Source organism: Hoplias malabaricus, chromosome 2, assembly GCF_029633855.1.
Source record: "Hoplias malabaricus isolate fHopMal1 chromosome 2, fHopMal1.hap1, whole genome shotgun sequence".
Taxonomy (NCBI): Eukaryota; Metazoa; Chordata; class Actinopteri; order Characiformes; family Erythrinidae; genus Hoplias; species Hoplias malabaricus.
In genome coordinates this window covers 43774175-43793344 of record NC_089801.1, presented here as the reverse complement: position 1 = coordinate 43793344, position 19170 = coordinate 43774175, and the positions used below count along the sequence as shown (strand labels likewise).

The 19170-nt window shown below is 39.7% G+C and overlaps 1 protein-coding gene across 8 annotated transcripts in view; it reads right to left on the bottom strand.

Moving 5' to 3' along the window:
- The window catches only part of fat1a (FAT atypical cadherin 1a), a 105497-nt gene that overhangs the window by 48232 nt on the left and 38095 nt on the right, over positions 1-19170 (bottom strand). For all 8 annotated transcript variants that reach the window (XR_010800288.1, XR_010800287.1, XM_066659801.1 and 5 more), the window contains exons 4-6: positions 12726-12787; positions 3295-3630; positions 389-599 (exon numbers count right to left, since the gene is read on the bottom strand). Coding sequence is in view for 6 of the 8 variants with exons in the window: in XM_066659801.1 (XP_066515898.1) it covers positions 389-599; positions 3295-3630; positions 12726-12787 (609 nt within the window). In the remaining 2 variants the exon portion in view is untranslated. The remainder of the gene's footprint in view (positions 1-388; positions 600-3294; positions 3631-12725; positions 12788-19170) is intronic.

The following is a 19170-nucleotide window of genomic DNA, read 5'->3' as shown; positions in this document are numbered from 1 at the left end:
TAATTTTCCATTTGCAGAGATCTTTCTCTTGTTTTACTTCAATTTAATGCAATTTTTTTTAATTTCTAAATATTTTAATCAAATCCTGGGCACTTTGTTTTAAAGCAAATGGGAACATAATTTGTAAAATGTGGGAAGAAACTTTGGCTACAAATTAAAAGGACAGAATAATTTTGTAAATTATAAGAATGCAAAAAGATATCATGGCCACCAACTAAGAAAATTAGTGCACCAATTCCCACATATTTCCTTGTAAAATACATAAATTCCTGTCTTGTTTGGGCTGTAGAAATATTACTGTATTTTTACTATATTTTAATCAAACTCCAGGAGAACATTTTTTATGAGCATTTGAACTGTTAAATGTGCAGAGTGTGAGGACCGTTACCTGTGATTTGAAACCAGATGGGTGTGACCGGTGTCTCCATGGCGATGACCCCGACCATATGGGCAACAGGGTCACTCTCCATGACGGTGAAGGAGAAGACGCTGTCATCGAAGGCCAGAGGTGCAGAGCTCGGCTCTGGCCTCGGGATCCACTCCACATGCAGACGGCATGTGGACCACTTCTGAGGACGGCCGTTATCAACTGCTTTGATCTGTACACACACACACACACACACACACACACACACACAGTCAACAAACTCAATCAGAATTGTTTCACTAATTATATTTACTAGGTTACAAAACACATCCATAATAGATATAGTTATGCTACAACATGGTTATGATACACTTTCCATTATTATGATACAATTGCTTCCATAGTTACGCTACACCCATTCCCATGGTTTCTATGGTAATACTAAATCCATTATAATCATCATGATGCAGCTCTTTTCATGGTTACAATACACTGATTACATAATATAATGCTAATGTAATGCTTAAAATACACTGGTTTTCATTATTAAGATCTATATATTTCCACAGTTGTTTCACGCCTGTTTCCATGTTGATACTACAACTTTTATTGTGTTTGGGCTACACACATTCTTGTGACTATTCTGTACTAATTTTCATAGTTGTAATATATATATATATATATATATATATATATATATATATATATATATATATATATATATAGCTTATGCTACATTTGTTTCACTGGCTATCCCACACCAAGCTATTTTGTCACCACTAACAATTAAATATTAACCATTATATATGTAGGAATCCTATAGCTGATAAGATCATACATTTACTAGTGTAATTAACACTAACTTATAAGTAATTTAGCTTTAGTGAATCAGTTCAACTGCATGCACTGGGCAGATTTACTAAAAAGTAATGGACACCAACAGTTTTTGTTAAGCAGGACGCCATCTAGAATAATGCTTCTTGCATAATAGATATTTTAATTTATTTTGAGCAACATTAACATGGCTGACTAAACCATTATATTTCTACCTGCAATAAGGAAAAAATATTGTAATGATATTATTATTTATAATAAAACATTAATACCAAGTTCTAATGGATTATTTTATTTATGCTTAGTCCACTATTTGTTTACCACCATAATCAATACATAGCGTAATGACTGCGGTCTATTTATGGATACAGATTTTATTTGTTAAATTGAAGTATTATATCCGCAGCCATTTTCGTCTGTTTTACGTGTCAGAAATAGATGTTTTCAGAAATAAATGATTTCCTGCTAACTACAATAAACCAGCACCTGCTCCATGCTAACAACTCAGAGCAACAGAAAAAACGCAACCAACCAATGAAACAACTGTCGTCATGGCGCCCAGCAATCGACAGATGTCGAGGTGTGAAGGAGGAGGAGGAGGAGTGACCAATATATCACTGACCACATACACAGAAACAGAGCTGCTGACCTTCACCAGAATAGGATGGAATAGAAGCCGAGTGAGGATTAGCCAGCATGAAAATGACTCAGTTGATTGGCTGCTATTTTTTAATATATCAATAATAGATAAATAAATAAATGCCCATTTGTCTATTAATAGGTATTTTGATATGCCCTTCCGGCAGTAACAGCTTCTATACTGCTATGATATTTTGATGCTGTTCATGAATTTAATCAAAATCAATTTTAAAAATTTGCTGCTCTCCAGTCTGTTTGTGTACTCAGTCTAATGTGTTTATAATGCCCTAGTGTCAGTAAACGGATAAAAAAAAAAGTTCTCTGTCCGGTATGCTAGGCTTTCTCTCTCTGTCACGCTCTCTCTCTCTCTCTCTCTCTCTCTCTGCTGGATTAGCATGTTGCTCTATTACTGCGCCATAGGTGGGTAACATTGACCTATTTTTTCTGTTTCAAATTAGTCAAATTAACTCTGAATTCAGGAGAGTGCTACCTCCATGAAAGTAAACACAGAGCGAAAATGCTACAAAACTAAACAACTCGAGTTACAAATGAGTTTTTGTGGTAAATCAAACAGTGAATAAAACCTCACAGACAAGTTAATCCTCCACCACATACAAACAACAGTTTTCCCTCAAACATACCGTTCCACATTAAAAGACACAGAGCTTCTGAATGTAAACAAGCTATAGAAAACAGTGTTTCTCCATAATTGTAGACAGGGCCTTAATAATAGTCTTAATATTAGTTCTGCCACTTGGCACTGAGTATGGTGGTCATAGGAGCATTAGTTTACCTATGACGAAAAACAATTAACATCAGTAAACATTTGGACGAGCAGGTGTTCACAAATTTGGGCTGTGATGTGTATTCTGGGATGAGGTGGAAAAACTATTTCACAGTGGAAGGATTCACTGAAAATGACTGTGGCAAGGAGGATGCGCATCACAATTTGGCGTTCGCTACGCTTTAAACACATCTGTAGCAGCTCATGAAGTTCCTGAGAATTAGCTGAAGTGTGGATTCAGGTGTGGAGGAACAGCCAAAAGTAATGTTACACATGGTACTGTGGGATGTGAACCACAGGGATGGGCTTAATATACTCCAAGTTTCCATACACTGTTTGCTGAGATGGCAGCCAAGGCAAAGAAAAAAACTCCTAATATTGGTCTTTAAAATCCCATTTTGAACGGTTTATCTTATAAATACTGTGATGTACAGGTAGATTAATGTTTCCAAAAGTTCCAGACAGTGTAACTGTCCCACGGTGGTCTTAAAGGATGCATGTTATGAAAAAACCCTTGTTCAGTGCAGGTGCACATTAATAATAATAATTAGACACAATATGAAACAAGACCACCCAGTCAATTTTTGATGGCTACCTAAATCAGAAAACTCTTTAGAATTTATTTTTTTCATTTAAGCCATTGGCTAAATGCCAATAGCGCATATCTCACCGTAAGGATGTCATATTCTCCGGCAGAGGAGAACTTCTTAGAAGATACAAGGCCTGTTTTGGGTTCAATGAAGAATTTTCCAAGCTCGTCCCCCTCTTCAATACTGTAGGAGATCTCTGCGTTGGGTCCGTCATCTCGGTCTGATGCAATGACTCTGTAAACGGGGTCTCGACGGAGAGAACGCTCTTTCTCTTTCTCGACCTTCTCTCGCTCCGGCAGCTTGATCTTGTACACCTTCTCCATGAAGACTGGTCGGTTGTCATTCTCATCTAGAACCTTCACAATTACCCGCACTGTGCTTGATCGCACTGGAACCCCCTGATCCGTCACTGTTATCTGTCAGAACACAGTGGAAGACAACAGTGAATTGTTTTAAGAAATTTTTTAAAAAATAGTGGTCATTTTCTTAGATGTGCGTCTTATTTTTTGTTTAACCTTAAATTTAACCAGACAAATTCTTATTTACAACAGTGGCCTGACAAGTGACAAGAGGGGGAAAAAACAAGACAAGAAAGGGTTAGAGAGGAAACTACATCTTAGAGGGAGGACTTTTGGTGGTGACCTTTATTTGACCCTCTGTGTTTAACGGTGTTAAAGTTGATTTCATTTGTGCTTTTTTTGCATAAAATCTTAATTTTCCAACCCTTTATCCCTAAAACATAAAAATACATTGTGTTCATTTGCTGTGCCTTTAAATTAACACATGGAAATGATCTGTCTTTTACCTCATTCAAATATATATTTTTGACTTCTTTAGAACTTGAAATAACTGTGGGGCTAAAAATGAGGCTAACATGATGTTGGGTGAATAGGTGAATAAAAAAGTGCTTTATTTTTGTGACATCACAAAAACAACAAATTCAAAACCTCCTGTTGGGCTAAGATGGGAATGGTCCACTTTAAGGCAAACTTGGAAACCTACCAATTATATTGAAAAAAAAAAACATTTTCAAGATATGGTTGTTTTAATATTAAAGTGCTAACTCTTAGATTCTGCGGTTATCATTGACCATAAAAAAATACATGTGGTAAGTTTATACTGATGATTCTTGCTGTGATGAGAAGCTGTCAGGGCATGAGAAAAAAGAGAGGGAGAGACTTAATGAAGTGCTCACAGAGAGTGGGACAGAGGAAATGACAAAAATAATAATTGGGACATGGACCAATTGGCCATTTTTACTGAAGTGTCATGTGGTAAGCAATGTCCATTTAAATAAAGCCTGAACACTGTAATCTTAATAACCTTACAGTCAATGCTAACTAATGCTAGCTTGATTGAATGTATTATCCTGTAGCTTGGTGGCTAGGCCAGACTTTCCCCAGCAAGGTAAAATGCCTTTAAGAAATCTCTGATTTTGTCCTTCATGTCTCTAATGTCAAACAACTGCAAAAACCCCAGGAGGCACCCAGTGTCAAAATGAACATTTCCAATTACATCAACAGCATAATGAGACAGAAGAGCAGAGAAGGGGTAGTAAGAGAGAAAAGAGATAGAGACAGAGAGGAAAAAGAAATGTTTAAAAACAGATACAAACTGAAACTGAGTAAAGGCTAAGCAAATAGGATACAGAGTTTGGAAAAATAGACAACAGAGAGACAAAGAGAGCAAGAGGCAAATGGGAAAAAAGAAAATAAGGAAGAGAAATTGAAATGGTGGGAAGAAAGGAGTGGAAATAATAGAAAGAAAGAAAATGAAAAGGGAAAGAAAAAGTGATTACAAAATAAAAAATAGAAATAATAAAAAAAAAAAAAAATAAAGACAGAGACTAAGAAAATTTATGAATTGAGAGAGAGAGAGAGAGAGAGAGAGAGAGAGAGAGAGATAGGCTGTCTGTGTGTGCGTGTTCGGCAGTTGGTTGAAAACCATCATTGCATTTTGTGGTAGAATCGATGGCAGAAGCGAAACTTCCTATGATCCATAATTAATCATTCAACACCAGTACTCTACCTCACTAATGTTTAAGTGGTTGAACGCCATCAAATCTTCACAATAATGTCCTAACATCTACTGTAAAGCCTTCTTGGAAGAGCAAAGGCTCTTTTTCCAACAAAGAAGAAAACAATGCTGATTAACACTCCACTTCAGCAGGTGTTAGAGAGAAAGAGTGAGAGAAAGAGAGAAGAGAAAGAATGGAGAAAGTAAGAGAGAGAGAAGCTAAAGAAAAAGCAGAAAAAGAGAAACTGAAACAAAGGAAATAGAGAAGGCACAGAAAGATGAGAGATGAGGACAGGACTGGAAAAAATTGGTTGTGGAAGGAGAGAAAGAAGAGAGAAAGAAAAAGGGAAAGTAGGAACAAGAAACAGTTTGTACAGAAACTCTGTGTGTGTCTATAAGCAGTGACCTGATGCAGGAGCTCCACTCACTTCATGGCGCATCACAGACGCAGCTCTGGAACAGGATATTTATTTTATCATTGACATTTTCAAAATTTGAGAGGCCAAGGTTCTGCCAGAGAGGTGTTTACAAAGGTCAAGAGCATGGCATCTTTTCACAAACAAAGAAGGAACGCTTTCAAGGAAGCAGTGAGGTGAAGAGTGTGAAATTAATACCACCTTAAAGCTCAAGGAGGTGTGTGAAGGAGGGGGCCTGCTTCTCTGGGTGGTCCTCATTGCTTGTTAGCAGCTCCACACAGACTCAATACTCCTGCTCATCCAACAGTACTGTTTCTCTTTTGTTCTATTTTTTCCTTCCTTCATTCCTCTCTCTCTCTACTCATCTGTTCTATCAATTTTCCTTTGTTTCAATCACAGCTTAGAAGACAGCTGTGAGGATAAGATGGCATTAATGTCATAAACGTGTAATGGCATTTTTAGACTGCATGGTCCCTACTCTGCTTGACTCAAACCTACTCAGTTTTTTCCTTTCCATTAGGTATATGTGGTCCTGGTAACTGGAACCGGGTTCTTTTCTTTTTGTTTTGAGACAACACCAGATTCATTTTGGTGGTTGAAGAGTGGGGAGTGGAAAACCAGCCAAGGACTAGGGACCAAACAGAGATTACAGCACAGTAAAGTCCAGTAGAATCTAGTAGAGTACAGTAGCGTCCACATAAGTTCAGTAGAGCAGTCAAGCAGAGTCTAGTAGTGTCCAACTGATTTAAGTAGAGTTCAATAGAGTCAAGTAGAGTCAAACAGAGTCCAGTAAAGTCAAGTACAGTCCAGTAGAGTGTAGTAGAATTTAGTAGGGTCCAATAGAGTACAGTAGAGTGCAATAGGGTCCAGTAAAGCCAAGTACAGCTCGGCAGATTCTCGTGGAATAGTGTCCACTACAGTTCAGAAGTCAAGTAGCATCCAGTAGAATCCAACAGATTCAAGTAGAGTCCAGTAGATCCAAGTAGGGTCCAACAGACTCCAGGAGAGTCTAGCAGAATCAACAACAGTCCAGCAATGTACAATAGAATCCAATAGTCCAGTAGAGTCAAGAAGAGTCCAACAGAGTCCAGTAAAGTCATTTAGAGTAAAGTAAATTTCAGTAGAGTCATGATTAGTCCTGACATCATCTCAAAAGTTATTGCTCTGTCACTCCAGAAAATGCAGTCTCACTGCTCCACGGCCCAGTGTTAGCACAAGCCCTCGGAACCCAACGGGTCCACCTTAAAGACTCATCTCAGTCATTAAGAGGGCTGCTGAAAATATTTAGAAGCACACTGCACAAGGAGGGTGTGTAATAAGCCATCCATCCTCAAGGGCTTCTGCTCTGGCAGAAAGGAACAGGTGTCCCACAGAGGCCCGTCTTCACCAGCGTCTGTTTAACACATCATTAATTTGCGGACGCTGTCTTCTGTTTAAGCTCCGAAAACACCAATTTTGTCCCAGAGTAATGGTAGACTGCAGCATGAGCTGACACACACACACATACACACACACACACACATACACACACACACACACACACACAAGTTCCTCTAACAATCTCACTGGTCTGTGCTTGCTGTGAGAGCATTTTAAACTCAAAAACAGTGAAGTAAGAGTCAAACGGAATCGCTTAAGTGTCACAAACACCCTCCCACACACACACAAACCAAGCAGACTTCATCAAACCAGTCACACACCATTTGGTATGGACAGCAATTAAGATTGTAATGTGCTTTCTTGTTGTTTATTTCTGAAGCTGTCCAGGGGCTGACCACACCACTTCTACACAGCAGAGTTAAAGAGAGAGAGAGAGAGAGAGAGAGAGAGAGAGAGAGAGAGAGAGAGAGAGAGAGAGAGAGAGAGAGAGAGGTGGGGTTATGGAGAGAGATTAGTCTCAAAATACTTTACAAATGTGTAAATGTTAATCCACAAATTAAACACAGATCACAAATATGTTTCACTGTTTACTAATGAATACATCTCAATCTGTGTCTGACGGTCTGCAATTTGTACAAATACTGTTACATTCATAAACACATGTTTTTGGTTTTCATAAATATATCACAATTTTATGCGAAAATAAATACATTTGTTTAAATTTACATTGCAAATATTTATAAAGTCGAAGTCTCACATTTAAAAAGTATTTGTAAATTGTAGAATATGCGTTTGTGGATCAAGTCACTCACATGTTTTCCGTAACATGTATTTGTTCATTTCCTCTCGCGGGTTTTTGGATTTTGAAACTTTCCATTCACATTTCACCCGATCCAAATACAAATGCAGCCTGATCCACAAATGTGTAGAGCAGGCGAACAAGCCACCGCTAGGTGTTAGGACGTGTGGGGCCTACTTAAATGTAGACGCATTTGCGCAACATGTAATGTAGAATGTCCGAAAAAAAAAAAAAAACACTGAATTCAGCTTCATATCATAGATGGGAACGCTTTTGAAAGTGCCCTAAATTTAATAACGTCAAAACTTCCCTAATTAGACTAGGAATATCAAATAAAATACACATCCCATATTTGGACACTAAAAGTCGTGTTGCCTATTGGACTGATACGGGAAGTGTTGTGTTCCGTATTTTTGAGATTGGATTGTTAAGATGTGATTAGTTTCAGACAGATGCTCTCCCTCAGTCAGAGTGGGGGGCCAATAGCTTCTCCAATGGCTTCTCATTGGTCATCACTTTTATTGCAGTCCGCAGCCAGAGTTAGCTTTCCATCATTTACTGCGGCAGCTAATGGAGTCACAGTCCCGCCTAAAGGGTGTCATTTTGCTGTAGCCCTGAGAGTAACAGGTCAGTCCTGTAACACCAGGGAAAACAAAGGTGCCACCTAGCGGTGGCTTGTTCGCCTACTGGCCACATTTGTGGATCAGGCTGCATTTGTATTTGGATCGGGTTGAAATTCAGAAGGAAAGTCTCAAAATCCAAAAACCTGCGAGAGGAAATGAACAAATACACGTCACCGAAAACACGCAAGTGACTTGATCAACAAACGCAGATTCTAAAACTGAAAAAATTATTTTAAATTTAAGACTTCGACTTTAAAAATATATTCAATGTAAATTTAAACAAATGTATTTATTTTCACATAAAATTGTGATACATCTATGAAAAAAAACATGTATTTATGAATGTAACTGTATTTGTACAAATTGCAGACTGTGAGACACAGATTGGGATGTGTTCAGTTGTGAATTGTGAAACATATTTGTGACATATTTGTGTTTAATTTGTGGATTAACGTTCACACATTTGTAAAGTATTTTGAGACTAATCTCTCTCCATGGGGGCGGGGGACGGGGGTTACAGGGATGAAAGAAAGACAACAAGTGAGATGCCCTTTATAGCACTGAAGCGTGGAATCCACTTACTGATCAAATGGGACAAACAACCGACTAAGACCCTGCATGCAGAAATCTGTTAAACTATATTAAAATTGCACAGCACCACAAACAATGCATGCAGGGCAGAATTAAGCCAATATCCATTAATTATAAGGATACAAACAAGGGCAATCCAATTCTGGACACACCTAAAACAGTGACCCTTGCTCGTATCATTAAAAAGCCCTGCATTACCAAGAGTTGAACAAAGAACACAATCCCCTCAGCTGGTCCGAAGCTACAGCTCACCACCCACATTAACACACACTAACACTCAGCCAGTTCAAGACCAGAACACAGCAGATCAGATCAGAACCAATAAAATTACTGCACGAGTAAAATGACAGTACAGATGCTATTGAGAAACTCAAACAAAGTCACAAAGTAAATGCAATGCTTTAAGGCCCGAAAGCAGCAGCACATTGTGGTACATCAGCACAGTGACTGATCGAGAACTGAGAACCACCCAGACCAGGTACAGACACAGTCAGCACTGTCTGGCCATAGAGATGGGCAGACACAGACAGTCCAGGCTGCCTCAGGAGAAAAGACTCTGCCAGCAGTGCAGGTTCAACCTGAGACAGAGCTGGATATCCTTACAGAATGCCCAAAATACACTGAGATCCGCAAAGAGTTCTACATTAAATTTGGTAAAAAAAACACCCCTCCTTCACAACCCTGACCTCCACAGAGAGACTCCTGTATCTGCTGGGAAAACAGAGAGCTGCACTATTGCAGCCCAATATGTGATCACCTGCCACAGCAAGAGGGAGAGTGAGTGACCCTGTCAAATGCACACACACACAAACACACACATGCACATACACACACACACAGCAAAATCTATTAGGGTATTCAACTTTTTTTTAAAGAAAGATTCCAGAAAGAAAGAAATTTCCAGTCCAGTGTCACTAGTGTTAAATGTTGCTGTTTGTTTCCAAGATTCTGATTCAAATATTTTCTTCTTAGAATCTTTAAATGTTAACCCAGTCTTTGGCAATACAAATGTAATGAATTTGCCATGCAAAAAAGCATCTTGAATTGAACTGAATTGAATTGAGAGAGAGAGAAAGAGAGAGAGAGAGAGAGAGAGAGAGAGAGAGAGAGAGAGAGAGAGAGAGAGAGAGAGAGAGAGAGAGAGGGAAGCAATAGAGAGAAAAGGCAGAGAAAGGGAGAAAGACAGGAGAGAAAGAAAAAAAGAAAGGCAGAGAGAAATATTGGATAGAGATTAAAAAAGGTAGCCAGAAAGTGTGAGAGAATGAGAGAAAGGATACAGAGAAAAATAAGCAGGGATAGAAAAAACCCCCAGAAGGGATAGAGATAAAAGGCAGAGAGCGAGAGAGAGAGAGAGAGAGAGAAGAAAGGTTGATGTAGATAATGAAGGAGTGTGTGGAAGCTGCAGAGCTGTAATTACAGCAGATTTTCAGTTTAAAATCTACACCGGCCTTAACAATAACTTAGAGAGAGAGAGAGAGGGGGGGGGGGGTGTATGTGTGTGGGTGCGTGTGTGTGTGTGAGAGAGAAAGACATAGAGAGAGAGAGAAAGAGATTACAAGACTGGAAGTGTAGACAAAACATCCCTACATAACTGCCCTGGTTTCACTTGCGCTGGATATGGAATGACTGGACACACAGCAGCACACACTCACCCAGTCACCCAGACACACACACACACACACATACACACACTTGTGAACACTTTTACATTGTTGTATATTTGTTACTAAATCAAAACCAGATTCTTCACCTCAAAAGCTCTGCTGTTATGGCTAAGCATGAGTTGCTAGCCGCTAGCATTAGCATTCTTGTAGCCACAGAAACAGAAGGACCTTGTCTACTGGGACATGTCCCAACACGTCCCTCTCTCCAAACCAAAGTGAGAAATACCTTCTCTTCTCTCTGTCTATGTTTATCTAACTCTTAAACTCCTTATCAACCGCAAACAGTTCTCTCTGCTCTCATTTTCTTTCTGTTTATGCGTTCTTTAGTTTATTAAAATGTAGGTGAATACCTCTGCGCTGGGGGTGAAAAAGAAGTCCAAAAAACATATGTCTGATGTTTTTAAATGTAAATATACATTTAGATACATATTTATAGACTGTAAATATCTTCTATGTATGTATGTAATGTTATTTTAAAGCTTAATGAGTGGAATGTATTTTTGGAATATTAATAAATACACAATAACTGTCACCAGGCAACTTGTCTATAAAGTTTTGTTTATATTTATTGTTTTTTGGCTTTTTGTGCCAAAATTGCAAATGACACCATGAATGGTGTAAAAGAGCTGATTTAAAATAACTGTATTTGTATACACACAACCTCCACACCTCAATCCTACCCCCTGCTTTCCTGAGCAGCTTTCCCCGCAAGAGTGTAGCCCCCTGGGGAGGAAGCTAAGCTGAAGGGCGGGTTGACGGGAGATACCCGGAGAGGAGACATCAATAAAGAAACTTCCTCACAATAAACCCCCATGGAAGATAAAATACCTGATTCTCACTCACACACACTTTCTCTCTCTCTAAATTAATTTAATCAGGTCTAAATCAGGTCATCGCCAAGCTCAGTTAATATTTAACTCAGAAGAACTGTTTACTCTGAGAGAGGGTGAGAGAGCGAGAGAGAGAGAGAGAGAGAGAGAGAGAGAGAGAGAGAGAGAGAGTTACTTGACCCAGAGACATTAAACACAGATGGAGAACAAAGAACAAACACACACACACACACCGGATATCCAACCTCCCCCCTACCCCTCAATGAAGCATGTAGGGAAAAGAGTGGGGGAGGCCACCATACATCTCTCATTCCTTTAATGTGATTATCTGATGTCAATACAATTTCTCCTCAACACGCTTGTAGGAGAGCACGAACTGCCTAGCTCTGTTATGTCAGCACACAAACCATAGCTACAGCACTGCACTTATGGGGCTTTTCCACCACATGGGTCCGGCTCTTAAGCTGGTCACTTTTCTACTGGCAGGGCTTCCCCATGAAATGGAGCCGGTGACGTTGCAACATACCCATCTCTAACAAGAATCGCTGGCTTTGAAAACCACAACAACGGCAGTAGTAAAGTTAGGCGCTGTTTACTCATCGTGTATTCGTGTGTTGTTTATGTTATTTGGACTGAACACGCCCCAGTTCTCACAGATCAGTTTTCCTTGTTGCACATTCGGCGTTCACTGGAAATTTTCCTCGGCATCGCCCCAAGGAGCATATAAACCTCAAAAAACCTTGAGGTAAAGTTACAAGCTGCTATTATGAGTCCAATAAAAATAAATGTGAAAGCTGCTGAGATTTTACAAGCGGCGAGTTTGTGCTGGATTTGAATGAGCTCTGCATTTCATGGTAAAAGACATGTCTCTCTGGCCAATCAGCGCTATGCAGGGTTTACAGGTCACCATTTAGTACCTACTCAACACGGTTGGAACCTGGAGTGAGCTGCGACTGAAAACTTACCCAGTTACAGGGACCAGGTAACAGATAACACCAGTTTAAAAGCAAAAGAGCCATGCCTAGTCGAGTCGTGTATGTTCCATGCAGTGGAAATGTGGCATTAGTGAAAGGGGAGAAAGAGGGCCACACAGAAGGAGCTTAGTTGCATCCCCAGAGATCCCATGATTTTTTATTGTTTTGGGAGCCTGTGATTGTCTGTTTTGAGTGTTTGAGATTAACCCTGTGTTTACCTCCAAGATATGCTCATCCTGCTGCTCTCGGTCCAGTTTCCTGGACGTGGTGGTGACAAGACCTGTGGGAGAAACGAAAAACACATCAGTACACTGCAAGACACACAGGGATCTGCTGATAGATCCTGCTGATATAACTAAAATAATTTTAATTTAGTGTATCTTAAAATGCAGCAATGTAATTACTTAATTTGCAATACATTTCTGTGGCAGAAATGCTGCACTAAACACACACACACACACACACCCCTCCCACACACACACACACAGACGTGAAATACAGTAAGTGTGTGTTAATGGCACCATAGCGACAGAAGGGTAAAGGCTGGCTCTAGACAGAACACACACACCCACATATTAAAATGACCCACACGCATACTCCAAAACTACCCTGTAGTTTACTGCTGTTGTCTTTATTAGCATTACTACAATACCAGAGAGAGAGAGAGAGAGAGAGAGAGAGAGAGAGAGAAAGAGAGAGAGAAAAAGAGAGAAAGAGAGATTTAAAATTTAGGGTGAGGGAAGAGAATGAGAAAGCAAGTTTGAAACTATGAGAGGAAGAACGAATAAAGGGAGAAACAGGGAGAAACAAAGATCATTTAAAAGTTGGGGGTAGAGAGAGGACTCCAGTCTGTGGCTGCTGGCCGTTAGAGGAGTTTTTGTGAGTGTGAGACAGAGTGCAAGAGAGAGAGAGAGAGAGAGAGAGAGAGAGATAGTGTGTGTATGTGTGTATATGTGTGTGTGTGTGTGTCAGAGCTGGGGCTAAGGGGTAATTGTAGGCTGTAGAAGCCGACTCTGATTAGGGACAAAAATAAAACGTTTCCCGAAAAACCCAATGCACAGAGCTCACATCAGGAATAACTCACCACAACTCACTTTTCCTCTCTCTATATATTTTATATTCACTAACTTGGTTACTCATCTTTGTTACTTTCTTTCTTTTCATTTGTTCTCTCCCTTATTTTATCTCTTTCTCTCTCACACATCTTTACTTTACCTTGCTTTTTTGTATCTTATTCTTCTGTACTTTAATTGAATTTCCCATTCCTTGTCTATATTTCTCCCTACTCTCTCTCTGTGTCTCTCTATCCCTCTCCCCCCTCTCTTTTCATTTCTGTAGGCTATGTGTAAACAAAACTGCAAATCCATCACAGAGTCCAAACAGTAATCAAACCCTGGCCCTTGCATTAATCATGTGTCTGTGTTTCACTAGGCCGAGGGCTATCGAGCTAAGGCTAATGTGGCTAGCCTTGGTCCAGCTGTTGGACGTAAAATAAATAGTTCAATAATAAACATCCTTTATATGTTAGTAACATTAGCCATAAAACTCCATGACAAACTGAAGCGGAAAAGGCTTCAACCAAGAGCTGTTTATGAATATGAGACTTAAAGGGTTAAAACAATATGGTGACACATTGAGAAATCATATTGAAGACGTACAATAGGGGAAAACACACATCTCGCTTTCGCTCCCTCTTACTCACACACACACACACACACACACACACACACACACACACACACACACACACACACACATTTTTCAGAGGGAGGACTCAATATCACCCACACAAGTATGAGAACATGCCAGTATTATGACAGTTATCTACAGCAGCAGTGTGTGTGTTTGTGTCTGCATGTTTTTGTGTGTATTTATATTTGAAAGTTTATGGACACCTGCTCTTCAATCATTCCTTAAGAAATGAAAGGAAGGTGATCTTGCTTCTACCTTCTGAAAGGCTTTAAACTATATTTAGGAACACTGCTGTGAGGATTTGATGGTACTTAGCTGTGAAAGCCTTAGTAAGGTCAGGTGCTGATGGTGGATGATGAGTTCATTTCAGAGGCATTGAATTGAGCTCTGTCGGTCCAGAGAATTCAGTTCCACTGTTCCATAGACCAGTGCTTTACACCCCTCAATACAGCACCTGGCACTGGGCCTGGTGACATCTTCAGGCTCAGGAGCGGTTGTGCTTTACAAAAACTGAAATATTTGGAAATATTCCCTAATATTGTTCCACACCAGTGTGTGTGAGTGTTTGCATGTCCATCTGTTGGCAGTACATACGCAAACCAACGACTCGAGAGACTCCCGCAGTCACTACCCACGATCCATTCCTTCCTTCAGAAAAAAATACAAAAAAAAAAAAAAAACGAAAGCACAATCTCTGTTTTGGGCCAAAGATAAATACAATTTGCCGTTATGGAGAGACGAGAGAGAGAGAGTTGCTGTTTTACCTGACTGGGAGAAATGAGCATAGAAGAGCAGAGTTTATTGTTCATTTGGGTCTATTTTTATTTAAATTGCATAGTACTGCAATAATTTTTGTTCAATATAAAATGTGGTGAAATAATTTAAATGTGTTCATCAGTACTTTCTGAACTTTTCGGCATATTTAACAATACTGTGATAATACGGATAACCCTCATTATTTCAGCCATGATAATTGTGATATATATTTTCATGCTGTTTCATGACTATTAGCTACATTAGCCTACAGAGCAAATCCAAACAAGAACACGTATGTGTTTGCTAGCCTCTCTGACTTGTTTACCTTGAGATTTCCCTCTTTCATTCACCCTTGTTTCTGTGGTAATGGACATGGCTGACTTGCAAACTGTTAAAGCTAAATGAAAAGCCCTTTAGTATAGGTTGCGGCAGCACTGGACACTTTCAGCTTGTTCTTTATAAACCATAGCCCTGATGCAGTGACAAGAGCATCCCGTCGGGAAATTAGAAGGAAAAATAAAGAGCAAAATAACTAGCCAAAGAAATGAAAGAAGGGAAAACTAACGGCTAATTTGCAAAAGAGTAAAAAGACAGTATGCTCAGCTAGCTTTACGTTGTTATTGCTCTAGAATTAGCTTAATTTCTTCTTTCTGTCGGTTGGTTTCTCTCTCTCTCTCTCTCTCACACACACACACACACAGCGCAGAGAGTGAGAGAGAGAGAGAGAGAGAGAGAGAGAGAGAGAGAGAGAGAGAGCTGTAGAGAACATTATACAAAAAATGTTTTAATGTCCATTCTTACTGACTGAAGCATTCCTGATTTCACTCATCCATAGAGCTCTCTCTCTCTTTCTCTCTCTCTCTCTCTCGCTCTGTGTGCTGCTGTAAGCTTAAATGGCACAGTTGGGGCCTTGTAAGCATGTAGAATGAAGGACAAATATTAAAGGTTCAACAGATTTAAGCCCTATTCGGACGGGATTAGTTTTACATGGGGAGCTGGGGTAATGTAATGTTTCTATATGACATCAGTGATGTTTATAGTGAATTCGCACTGGATAAGAAATCGCCGTGAAAATAACCAAGATGGGAGGGGCCACTCGATTCACGCACTGTGTGGATCATCTTCATCAGAGCTACTGGAGTTTTTAGACTGTCACAACTGTTCTGAGATCAGCCCTCAACGACGTTATCTTCTAGTTCTTCATAACAGATAACGGGTGAGAAGGTGGCAAAAAACTTTTCTAATCTTTTGCACAGATATTATAACCGATATTATAACATTTAATGATAACGACACACGTATGGAGGCTAGTGTGGACAAAACATACCTACAGGTCGTTTTGTGGGTTTGAGCAATGTGCAACGTTCAGCCGCTGAGCTTTTACTTAAATCATATATTCCATCACTAATATACGGTAATAAACCGTATATTCCATCACGCCTCCTTCAGCTCCTCCTTTTTCAAGGAAACCCGTGAAAAACTCATTTTCTCTGGGATGTGGTGCAATATTTCCCCACATTTTAAATCAGGCAAAATTAATTGAACTTGGGGACCTTCTTACTGTTTTACTGTAGGTAAAAGGCCCAGGAATCTTTCCTGAAACAGGAGCATGCACTCCGGAAAAATGACTGAAATGGTCTATTAGGAGCAGGATTAAAACTACTGAGATACTCAGGTAATAATTACTTTACCCCCACGTCCACAGGTAAAACTAATCCTGTCCCAATATGGCTTAAGAGAGATATAAACACAAACACACACCCCAAACAAATGCCCATTAAATTCACACACACACACACACACACACACACAAACACACACACACACACAGAGACACACTCTTGTTGAAAATGTTCACTGTTTTTCTAAGGTTTTAGAGTAGATTGGATGTGTTCTGAAAACATATAAAAACAACACTTTTTTATTTTTAATTAAGGTGTATTTGCCAACTGCCCAAAGGCAGGAAGTGTGACTGAGGAAGTTGTAGAGGTGAAGTATCCCTTTCCTCTCTGACCATTCTGGCTCCAAACTCCGGCCTTTCAGAAAGGCCTTCTCTTTTTTTTCTCTTTTTTTCTCTTTACTCTGAAATGAAAGTGGATTTGTACTGAAAGATGATCGCAGGGGAGAGAGAGAGAGAGAGAGAGAGAGAGAGAGAGAGAGAGAGAGAGAAAGAGAGAGGAAATAAGGAGAGAAAAGAACTGGTGTCAGTTTGAGCTGGAACTGCTGTTCTGCAATTTCGCTGCTGTTCTGCAATTTCAACACAGGGTGCAGCACTGAGGCATAGACTTATCCAAGGCTCTAACTGAACTCAAAAAAACTTCTGTCACTCTCTCTCTCTCTCTCTCTCTCTCTCTCTCTCTCTCTCTCTGTCTCTCTCTCTCTCTCTCTCACACACACATACACACACACAATCAGATGTGGTCAAAGAAACCAGCAAGAAACACACACACACAGACAGGGGGAGGGGAGAGAGAGAGAGAGAGAGAGACAGAGAGAGAGAGAGCGAGAGAGAGAGACAGAGAGAGAGAGAGAGAGAGAGAGAGAGAGAGAGAGAGAGAGTTTTTGAGTTCAGTTAGAGCCTTTTAAGTCTTTGATCCAACATAAAAAGTAGTTATAACCAGGTTGATACTAAAAAAAAAAAAATAAAATAATAATAATAATAATAATAATAATAATAATAATAATAATAATAAAACCAAATATCAAAACAGTTCAGTTACAGAGAGATCGGCACACACGTTCAGCACGTCCATCAAATTCACAGAGGAAGACCAAGCCTCCACACACCAAAGAAATAAACAACATTATCAACCACTGTATAGTAACTGCACAACCTCAGCCCCTCAACATCAAGAGTGGGGTTGCTCCACAGAGGTAGTATCCCGGTACTCACAGGAAGCTGGAGATTCTGCTGGCCTAGCAACTGTTGAGCCAGACACACCAACCAACTGGACAGCTTGTACCCAGTCCCACCCCTTCTTAGGTGACAAACCTTGACAAGTCCACTGTTTAGCAATGGGCAACACTCAAGGCCCCTGAGGTTTGGTGCAGTAATGAGTGTGAAGGAAAGAAAGAAATGGGAGGACACACACACAAATCGCAAATTCCATGTAGGAATACACACTTCCTGATCCACCTACTCAATGGGGCACTTTCCTAAAACACACACACAGCAAAAAGGATTGAGGCCAGTGTGACCAGGTAAACATTTTGGACTCTCCTTTTTATCTTCTCTCTCTCTCTCTCTCTCTCTCTCTCTCTCTCTCTCTCTCTCTCTCTCTCTCTCCACTTTCAGATTTCAAAACACCTACACAAACTATATATACAAACAAACAAATAAAACCTAAAACATGCTTAAAGAAATAAATATATACAATGCTAGATTCCAACCTCACACCAGCATCAGCACTCTGCCATCAATTTCTCACAGCAATGTTCCAACACCTACCGTAGCTATTTCTTTCACTCTTTCCAAAGCTCCACCGTGTTTTAAAGTGTGTGTCTGTGTGTGTGTGTGTGTGTGTGTGTGTGTGTGTTTGTCGGCTCTGCTCTGCGGCTAATGTATTTTTGATTAGCCAATAGCAGCTACATTTATCACACAAATGCCACTTCGCAGCTTCCTGTTCTGATTTGATATGGATTTTATGAATGAATAAGAAGAAGAGAGTGGAGGTTACTTCCAGTTACATCCCGTCACCCCACCAAATCCACCCCAAAACTGCCCACACCCACCCACCCTCATCAAACACACCTGCCCATAACTCCCACACATTGAGTGGTGGTAGAATATCTACAACAAATAAACAAATCCATTACTAATTACAAGCTACTTCTCTCCAACTGTAATGGGATTATATTATTCAGTACTTTTGGGTAAAGTAACTTCTAGGGCTGGCCAGTTTGTTCTAATCAACAGCAATAGCACTGCAACTCCAAATAAAGTATTTTTTAACAAATTTACTAAATACTTCCATCTAATTCTGACGATAATAATGTGCCCTGTTAAAATTAATTTCATCAATACATTTCTTGCTTTGTTACTCTGCTAATCAAAAGAGCTAGCATGTTAGCTACTCCAAATAAAGTAATTATAAATGACTTATTATTTCTCTCTAGCTGTAATGGAACTACTTTACACATTATTTACTGGTAAATTAATTTTACTATGCTTTACTTCTGGCGGCATTATCATGCCAGTCCAGCAGGGGGCCATAG